This window comes from Alligator sinensis, unplaced genomic scaffold (assembly GCF_000455745.1).
Source record: "Alligator sinensis unplaced genomic scaffold, ASM45574v1 scaffold405_2, whole genome shotgun sequence".
Classification (NCBI taxonomy): Eukaryota; Metazoa; Chordata; order Crocodylia; family Alligatoridae; genus Alligator; species Alligator sinensis.
The window spans coordinates 1,527,144-1,537,664 of record NW_005842160.1 but is presented as its reverse complement, the minus strand read 5'-3'; the positions used below and the strand labels follow the sequence as shown (position 1 = coordinate 1,537,664).

The 10,521-nt window shown below is 43.1% G+C and overlaps 1 protein-coding gene across 7 annotated transcripts in view; it reads left to right on the top strand.

Moving 5' to 3' along the window:
- Positions 1-10,521, top strand: part of IBTK (inhibitor of Bruton tyrosine kinase) — a 92,540-nt gene that overhangs the window by 64,461 nt on the left and 17,558 nt on the right. For 6 of the 7 annotated variants that reach the window (XR_003094525.1, XR_001358190.2, XM_025206529.1 and 3 more), the window contains one exon: positions 1,422-1,571. Coding sequence is in view for 4 of the 7 variants with exons in the window: in XM_025206529.1 (XP_025062314.1) it covers positions 1,422-1,571 (150 nt within the window). In the remaining 3 variants the exon portion in view is untranslated. Of the gene's footprint in view, positions 1-424; positions 566-1,421; positions 1,572-10,521 lie in introns of those variants that run through there. The other variant, XR_003094526.1, reaches the window with a different exon arrangement.

Below are 10,521 nucleotides of genomic sequence, written 5' to 3'. Positions count from 1 at the left end.
TGCTGATCATAATACTGAAGTAGCAAAAACTGTCAACGATGCAAAGAGAGATATCCTCCAGAGCAGTGTCAGGTATTGTTTTTTTCATCCTTTGGTCTTTTTGAGCTGAAGCTCTTGCATGATTCAGAAAATCTGTCCAAGAGATTTGTCAGGGAAGATGCACTGTGGGCAGCCAAAGCCATATCACTCTCAAACAGGAAGTTTCTCAGAACCTGTTTTTACCTTGGTTTTTTTCTCTACACCTTGTAATGTTGAACAAGCCTCCATCTAGTCTGGTTTGAAGATAAATGCCATCATTGCTGTCCCTGAATGCATGAAGAATTGGGAATGAAAAGTAGATGTTAAAAAGCATTGGGGCTAAGGCTCATTGCTTCACCCTGTTGTTGATGTCAAAGGCATTTGATTCTGTTTTTGTACACTACAGTTGCCTTCATACCTTGATGTAATGAGCAAATGACGTTCAGCAGTTTGAGGGGACGACTCAGTTCCTTCAGAACGGTTAGAAGGCCCTGTCTGTTGACTGTATCAAAGGCCTTTGTCAGATTGATGAAGACTATGTACAATGGTATTTGTTTTTCTCTATACTTTTGCATACTTGCACGTACACATCTAGATCATGCCCTGTAAACAAGACAATTGTTTGTCTGCGGTTTTGACCAAGTGGCTGGTGAGATGCAAACCAGAAAGTTGATTATCCATAAGCCAGTGTTCCTGTGGAAAGATATGGTCCTATGTTTTTCCTTGTTATAACTGAGTCAGCAATCCATCTCTGACTTTATCCTTCAGGCCACTAATTTTTACCTGCACTGCTTTCTCATACATAGCCATTCACCAAGTATGCAGTCATCTGTATCCAGCTGTACTAGCCTGAAGTGCTAAGCACTTGATGCTTTATAGATTCTTGGACAATGTTTTGTATGGGTCTAGATGTTCTTTACACAACCTCACTCCTCTGATTTGGTTAGGAAATGTTGATGTTCCTTTTTACAGTGTTTAGCTGGAACTTCCCAGCTCTGCAGGGATGCACTGATTTCTGTTGTACAAGTGGGAATATACAGAGGCCACTTGGAAGAAAGAGTCTGCCTACAAATGGCTCCGTGTTGCTTCTGCACATTCACACTTCCTACCCATGCTTTCAGCTTCTTTGGACTTATGAGTTTTAGATCCCAAACATCCTCAACTATAAAAGAATATGCGATGCAGTTGAGGCACTCCTTAATTTTATGCTGTTGACATACCCCCCCCCACAGGGCAAGAGGAAAGGTGTCTTCAAAGGTACTGCTTTTCAGATGATTCTATAGCAATAGCTTTCAAATAAAGCAAAAGCATTAATTAAATAAGTTACTAGCCTGAAACTTTAATCAACATTTTAAAACAATAAATCAGTTGAGCCTTTTCTATTTACTGTCATTAATTTATAGTAAACTGGCTTCTCATGGAATCAGGCTGTCTCAGAAGCAAAGAAAAATGATTGCCATGGCTGCAAAGGATACTAGTTCAGTAACAAACAACTTGGAGAGGACTCCAATTGCAGCTGTACCACTGACGCCTACAAAAGCAGGGAATGTATGGTATGTTATGTAGTTTCAAATACTTGTTGTGCATCGTTTCAGTTATGTGGGGTTTTTTATGTTTTAAATGATGAATGCTCAGTTCAGTGCTCTTGTAAAGGAACAAGGTTTTTGTCATGGATTTTGTGTTCCTGTCACTTACACAGGAAACCTATGAATGGTGGTTGTCCTTTAGTACTCTTATGTTGCAGTAGTGCCATTGGACTGGGTCCAACTGTGTGTATGGCACATAATTTAAGTACAGGTAAAAGTACTGAAGGTTGGTAGCTGATTAAAGAGGATGGGGATGGAAAATAAATTCAAAAGTTTGGCCAGAAACAAGTCTATAAAGGCCGGCAGGGGGTGGGGGGTGAAGGAAAGATGGTTTGGTAATGGTTTAGTAGAGAGGTAGGAACTCGACTGGAGTCCAGTGGAGGTTAAAATGGAATTTGGGAGAAGAATAACTTAACAGAATAGATGGCAAGGACTTTGGATATGACAGGACATGAACTAATACAAAAAAAAGGTGGGGAGGACGGCAATGCTGGGACTTCTTATGATGAAAGAGATTACTATGAACTCTTTTTGAGATGTTATGTTATGATATTGTAATTATAATGCTATAGAACAATAGCACTAGTTCATTTTGTGTGTGCACAGTTTGATATAGCTGTGTATAATTCAAAAATTGGTTTCTGACCTGCTCAGAGAATTAAAATGATGATTGAATTATGATGAAAACCAAAAGCTCAAAACAAATTAGCTCACAATATTGGCTGTAGTTGATGGTGGGTGAAACACCAAGAAGCTTTTGCTCTGGGTGAACTTTTCTCGACATGTTTGGCAGACGCAGCAGGCTCTTTCCAGAGCTTAGTTGTTTGTTTCTCAGATTAATAGAAAATAGAGCATTTTTAAAATTGAAATGGCATAATTTTAAATTCCTACCCATGTTCTAAACTTTGGACAGTTTTCTCCTTTTTAAAAATCAGGGTAGTCTATCTTGAATACAAATTTAAGAATTTAAATCTGTGTTTATATCAGTTTGACAGTTGCATTTTAAAAATACAGGCTTTCCTTATTTCATCCCCCCTGGGTTTTTTTTCTCCTTTTCCTCCTTTTTTCCCCCAGCATTCCTTTGGGCTTTTCTCCTTGGACCACCCATCATTTCTTAGTTATTCTTGCTGGTTTAGGTCATAGGTGCGGGGGGGTTCACTGATCTCTCTCTCTCTGTTATTTTTCTGTGAGGCTTTGTTAACAGTCTGTGCAGGTACAGCTATTTTGACCAGGGTTTGAAGAAAAAAATGAATGCACGAGCTAGAAGTCGTTCTGGGCTGATTGCTGAACCCAGGGAGCAGAAGCCCTTTCTTGAGACTTTTTTCAGCGTTGAGTAGAAGATATCTTGTATATTGCTGTTGCTTCTCTATGGCGTCTGCTGTCCGCAAGTGATTTTGTCTTATGGCAGCCCAAATTTGATTGATATAAAAAGGGGCAGAATTTTCAGAGGTTTACATATTCTGTTAGTAGTATACTATTATCTTTTTGGGTTAAAGGTCTCATTAGTACATGCAGGGGTTTTCTAGGACAAAATCTATGTTAAATGGAGCTAAGGTTCAGATTACATATCAGTAATTTAAAGAAGAAATCACAGCAGGATGTTATAATTATCCCAAAACTGAGCATTACAAACAGGTAATCAGTTGTTAAAATTAACATTTTTGGGTTTCTTTTAAGGTATAGGCAAGTCCCTAGTTATAACACAAGAACGAGCTCATCTCTATTCCCTTTTGACTTTCTGTGTTAACCATATGCTTATGGTTAAAGCACTCCAATGTTTGTGGTCCTCAAAAAAATCATCATTTTAATCTAATCAAGGGTTGCAAATGTTAAATGCCCTGGAAGTGTTGTCTTTAAGTGCTCTGGAGTACCTTTTCAGGCACTGATTCTCAAAGCTAGCTTGTGGTTGTGGAACCATAACAATTGGGTCAAAGAATCTACCAGGGAAAACTCTTGATAGTATCCCTCATATTACTGATTTTTTTTTTTATAACCAGTAGAATCATTGTATATAATATAGCCATGGAAAGGGTTTTGACTAGCCCCTAACAACTATGAAACGTATCCCAAAGACCACTGTTTTGAGAGCTGTTGACTTGACTTTATAAACTAAAGCAATTACTACAGTAATCCAGGGATCCGGTTTTCTCTGCTAAAAAATAATTCCCAATTTTTGGCTTTAAAAAGTAACCCCAAATTCACATTTTTCCATGATTAAAATGAAATGCCTCTAATACACAGATGTGTATATATAGTGGTGTTTCATTTTGATCACAGAAAAATGTGGATTTTGGGGTTATTTTTTTTAATCTGAAAATTGGTGATCCTTTTTATCGGAGAGAACAAGGATGCCAGGTAATTATTAACCCTTCATTACATTTTTTTTTTCAAATGTAGCTTGTGCACAAAATATTTCGGTGAATATGAAGAATCTATTTAGTTGATGCTCCTCTGAAAAATATACTGTATTTCTTAACTTTTAATTAAAAAAAAAGTGTTGTCCCAACAAAAAAAACTAACTTATTTTAATTGAAAATTCTTTATGTACATTGAATAAGTGCCATAATTTTTGACAGGAGAAACTATATTTTTCATGTATAAGGAAAAAAGTATAAGTTACTATTTAAGTTCAAGCTGGAACTCATTTTGAACCCTGGTGTGTAAATGGTGCCTCCATGGAAGTTGTACTGTTACAGTTTCTATTATCTGGTTTATAGAACTTTAATATTAAAACTTAAGAATCTCTAAAACAGTATTTAAGGATGCTGGAGTAAATTCTAACCTCTGATTAAACAATGTTTTGAAAATATTTTTATGGAATTATGCAAGATGACCAATCTTAAGTGAAAAGGCCAGCGCATCTTCTGCTGAAGGTTAGAGTTCTGATTTAATTTTCTTGTGGTAACAAATGCCTACAGTATTCCTCTGGCTGCTAAGATGGAAAATGGCGATAGCCCAAGATTTAAGGCAGCAAGTCAGTGAGAAATCTGTAGCTGTTTCAAATAATATCTAGCTGCTGAAAAGGGAAATTATATTTTATTTACCGAAGTTTAAACTGCCTCAGGCAAGGTTTGTATTAGTTTGTTTTATTATATTCACAGTTGCAATCCTACGTTGTCTAGTTTAGTTATATGAAAGAATACAACAGTAAACCTTGGGTGCATCACTTATCCATGTGGTATTACAGCAAACTTCTGATCTGTGAATCCAAAACGGACTTTTAGAATTCATCTGGCAGCAAACTGTGCTTTCCATGCATGCAGTATGTTGAGAGTTAGGACTTTTTTGTGTTCCAGTGAAATGAAATACTTGTCATGGAAATTCAGCAGCTTTACTGGCAAGGAGGTTTGCCAGAAGGGCGGGGGACCTTCTGACATTCTTTTTCTTGGTTGACTGAAACGCGCAGTATACCTTACACCATTCTTATTTTTTTGCCAAAAGAAACCTCCGCTTTCACAGTGTTGGGATTGAAGCTTAGATTAAGTCCTTTGAAGGTGGTAGAGGAGAAATAAAGTTCACATATGGATCATTTTGAAAGTATACGTCTCAAAAGAAATTAAATATGGTTTTAACTTTATTGGTGTGTCTTTATTTTTGGTTCAAGTAGTTAGAGCAGTGGTTCTCAACCTTCTTAGATTCAAGGTAACCCTTGGAAAATGCCAGCTCTTAGTTTTCCCTTTTTGTTATGGAACATAGTAGAGCAATTCTTCTGTTGCAGAGATCTCAGAAAGACCACAACAGGCAGAACTGTTTTTAACCCTGTGAATTCCTATTTGAAATCATTGGGCGCGTCCACATATGCAAGCATGTGCACTTGCAGCGGCTCAAATAGAAGCGATGCAAATTTAAGCCAGGGCTTTTTGCCTCAGCGCACATGCTCAGCCACGCACTTCGTTGTGGAGCAAATTGTGCCACTTGGGGCAAAATAACCCTGCCTGGCTCCTCCTGGATCTGCAGCCAGGGGGAGCTAGAGCCCAGGGCCAGCACTTGTGCTGTCCCCAGCATTATAAAAAGCTGCCCTGTCCTGGCCCCAGCAGTATAAAAACCTGCCTTGGTCAGCAGCTCAGGGTTACTTGCCCCCAGGAGCTTCTGGGGCCCAGCTAGTTGGTATCTGGGGCACTAGACCCTTATGTCAGCTAGACAGCTGGAGCAGCATCCCAAATTCACTTTTTAAAATACCCCAAAATTCACATTCTTACACAGTTAGAACAAAAGAGAGAGAGAAAGGGGTATTGATCAGATGGGCAATGTTTTCTTGCTATGTTTACAATGTTGAAGAAATTGGGAACCTACCAGTGTCTCTAGCATCATAATAAAATAAATCCTAAATATCTGTATGTTTTTAATGTTTGCTTTTGGTTTCCGTATCACATGGTGGGGGTGTGATGGGGAGATGTGGGGTTTGCATGAGGGGGTAGGAAGGAGGGTGGGGGGATGTGGGTGTTGGGGGATGAGTTACTGTGTGGGTAGGTATAGGGGGACTGTGGATATGGGGGCTGTTTAGGAGGGGTGGGTCCCCTGCGTGAACGCTGCGTGCCCCTGACAGCTGGCGGGGCACGGAGGCGCTGGGAGCATGGCGGCAGTAGTAAGCGAAGAGCTCCTGTAGACGCCACTGGCACTGTTGGCAGCAGGGAGAGGGAAGGCAAGTGCTGACTGGGGGTCGGCGACCACCCCCATTCACTGCCGGCAGTGACAGCAGTGGCCAGCAGTGATCGCTGACTGCCCGCAGATGCTGGTGGTAGCGGGGTGGGAGGTATTGACAAGCAGTGACTGGCCACAGGCACCGCCAGCGGTGACCCGGCCCACGGCCCCCGCCGATAGCGTCGGCGACACCTTTTCTGAGGGGGTGCACCACCACACAGTGGGTTCATGTGCACCTGCATCCATCCCCCCTACATGTCGCCAGTGGTCCCCTGCCCCCCACAGGGCAGACCCCCCCTCCCCCAGCACGTGGACTACCCTGCCTGCAGGGTCCCAGGCCCCCCACAGGGGCTACAGCTTCCTTCCTGGCTGCCCCGCTGGTCTCCAGCCCCTGCTCATTCCTCTGCTCTTCTCCAGCCTCTGGAGGAGGCTCATTCCCCACACCCCCGTTGGTTCCCCCAGCTCTCCGCTTGCTCTCCCAGCCTCCCTATGCTCACCGGCAGTAGTAGAGAACAAGCAGCAGGCTAGAGATAGCAGGGGAAGTCTCCAGCTTATCTCCAGGGGCTTGTCTCCAGCCTCCTGCTGTCTCCAGCCCCCTGCTCGTTCCCCTGCTGTCTTCAGCCTCCGGCTTGTTCTCTGCTACTGCTGGAGAGGGGGCTGGGAGAGTCAGTGGGGAGCTAGGGGAACAAAGGGAGGATGGGGAGAACTAACGATGGTAGGGGGAATGAAACGGCAGTAAGGAGAATGAATGGGGGTGGGGAGAGTGAGCAGGGAGCTAGGGAAACAAATGGGGAGCAGGGAGAAAGAACGGGGAGTTGGGGAAGGTCCCCTCCCCTCTCCTCCAGCCCCCCAACCCCCTACTTACCTGGCAGAAGTTGGGTCCTGGATGGGCAGGCAGTGTGCTTCAGAACCCCAGAAAGAACCAACCACAGAGATGCTCTGGCAGGCTGCCAGAGCATCTCTTTGGAGGACTGAGCCTCCAGTTGCCTCAGGGCATGGTCTGGGACTTTGCTATGACCTGTTTTTTTCCCCCCCAGGGTATTATTTAACCCCTGGATATCCAGGGGCCTAATTTTGCTCCCCTGCTGCAAATCTGCAGTGTGGGAAAGGGTTTTTTTTGTTCCCACACATGCCTCTTGCAGCGTCTCAAAAGAGTTTGGGACGCTGCAAGAGGCACGTGAGGGCTCATCCGGACGCGCCCATTGGGTTTATCTTGTGAATCGCATTGGCACATCTAGCAGCGCTAACATTGTGTTGGTACTCTTGAAAGAATTTCAAGGCACCCTGTGTTGCCCTTGTTGAGAAGCACTGAGCTAAAGTCCTTCTGGAATGAAGGTTTAAACACTTTACATACAACTGTATTACATTATTTTGCTGCCCATACACACACTTGACAATAAATATTTACAATATAGTAAGTGCTCAGTTTGTCAAATGCCGTCTATGACCCATTAAAAAAAAAACGCTCTTTTATAAAATAATTTAATCCTCGTTTGTCCATAGCTACAAAAAGTTTCCTCCACGGAAAATAAAATGCAGTGTTTTTAATTGGACCAGGCTGTCTTTACAATTAGTGTTATAAATTTGATGGAAGTAAAAGTGAATTAAAAAAATAATTTTAAATGTCGAACACAACATACGATTCTCCATGGCAGGAAAGATATTTAAGCCTTCATTTTATGTTGGATATATACTTAACTTGTTTATAATTTAAATAGTTGTCCGTATTTTGTTGTATGCCATGTTGCAACTGGATAAAACTGACTGAATGGCTTCCTTGGAGATAGGCTGCGTAATTCCCTAGTCTTAGATGAGGTAGCTAAAACATGTCACCTAGTAACAGATGTCTTCCTCTTCTCCCCTCTGCCTCCCTCAACAAAAGAAAAAACAAAAACACCTTGCTATTAGAGCATGGCCAATGTTTGGTTCAGTCATAACTCTCTTAAGCTGGAACTGCAGTGTAATCAACTCAAGTTCCCATGTTGTTTTTCTTTCCTTTTCACTACTTGCACCAGCCATAGGAAACCATGTATACCAGAGGATCTGGCCTAGTATCCTGAACTGCCAGGTATAGCATTTGGGTGCTTGTGGTATGACCAAAAGAGCATCCTGAAGTAAATCTGACTTTGACTGTGATTCTCAGATAAATACTGCTTCATCTATTTGATGTATTATTAAAGTCTTCAGTTTCTAGTGGCTGATTATAAAGTATCTATACATAGAATCATGGGGCTGGAACGGACCCCGAAGGATCATCGGGTCCAGCCCCCTGCATGAGCAGGAAAGACATCTGGGGTCAGGTGACCTGTCCAGTCTTCTCTTGAAGACCTCTAGGGTAGATGATTGCACCACCTCTGTGGGGAGTTTGTTCCATAGTCTGGACACCCTAGTTGTGAAGAAGTTTTTCCTTACGTTCAGCCTGAAACTATCTTCCAGGAGTATGTGACCATTGTTTCTAGTTTTCCATCAGGGCACCCTGGTGAACAGTTGTTCACTGAGCCCTTGATATACCTCTGATATAACAGTAAGTTGCAATCAGGTCCTCTCTCAGCCTTCTTTTCTTTAGGCTGAAGAGGCTGAGATCCCTCAGCCTCTCCTCAAGTCCCTGATCATGCGGGTGGCCCTTCTCTGGACCCTCTCGAGCTTTAGCACATCCTTGTTGAAGTGCGGTGCCCAGAACTGGATGCAATACTTCAGCTGTGGCTGCACCAAAGTTGAGTAAAGTGGGAGAATCACTTCTTTGGATTTACTGGAGATGCATCGATTGATGAATGCCAGAGTTTTATTGACCCTAGTGGCTACTGTGTCACATTGCCAGCTCATATTCATGCTGGGATCTATTGTTACCCCCAGATCCCTTTCATTTGTAGTGCTGGTCAGGTTAGCGATGCCCAGCCTGTAGATGTGCTGGGGGTTCTTCCTTCCCCGATATAGCACTTTGCATTTCTCTGTGGTGAACCTCATCTGATCCCATTCGGCTCAACATGCCAGCCTGTTTAGGTCTGCTTGTATCTGCAGCCTATCTCCAGGTGTGTCCACACAACTCCATATCTTGGTGTCGTCCGCGAACTTGGCCAGTGGGCTTCTCACCCCCTCATCCAGGTCATTCATGAAGATATTGAACAGCACTGGGCCAACCCCTGGGGTATGCCATTGCCCACATCTTGCCAGGACGACACCGATCCTTTCATTTGGACTCTGTGTCCTACCCCACAGCCAGTTTTCCACCCACTTGACGGTCCCGCAGTTGAGACTGATATCTTCCAGTTTTCTGATCAGTACCTCATGGGATACCAGGTCAAAAGCTTTCTGGAAGTCAAGGTATATGATGTCAACCGCTTTTCTCTCATCCTGGTGACGAGTTACCTGATCATAGAAAGAAATAATAGAATCATAGAATATGATTCTGTATCATATACAATACTTGCTATTTGTATAAGTTTTATTATTTCAGTCATGAGAGATTTCCAGTTCACTTATCACTTAGGTTTTTTGTGATAATTTCTTAAATACATACTACTAACTTTAGAAATTCTTGCCTTTTTAACACACATTTAATTTTCACTATTTTAAGTCCATCCCACTGATATGAAGGAAACTATTGTTGGTATATTTAAGTATGTTCATTAGAGTCCTTTTTAAGTGCCAATAAAAGTGTTCAGTAAAATCATGGCAACTTTCCCTTTTCTTGTATAAATAAAATAGCTTTTGCCTAAAATAAGTCATTCTCACATTCTCAAGTTTCATAGTTTCTAGGGTCAGAAGGGACCTGGGCAGATCATCTAGTCCGACCCCCTGCCATGGCAGGAAAGAGTACTGGGGGTCAAACGACCCCAGCAAGATGGTCATCTAACCTCCTTTTAAAAACCCGCAGGGTGGGAGCCTGCACCACCTCACTTGGAAGTTGGTTCCAGACCCTAGCCGCCCTGACCGTGAAGTAGCGCCTCCTGATGTCCAACTTAAACCTTCCCTCCGCCAGCTTGTGACCGTTATTCCTGGTCACTCCTGGCGGCGCCCGGGGGAACAGGGTCTCCCCCAGTGCCTGTTGATCCCCCCTGACTAGTTTATAGCAGGCCACAAGATCCCCCCTCAGCCTTCTCTTCTGGAGGCTGAACAGGTTCAGGTCCCGTAACCTTTCCTCATAGGACCTGCCCTGCTGTCCCCTGATCATGCGAATGGCCATCCTCTGGACCCTCTCAATGCTGTCCACATCCCTCTTAAAGTGCAGCTCCCAGAACTGGACGCAGTACTCCAGCTGCGGCCTGACCAGTGCCGC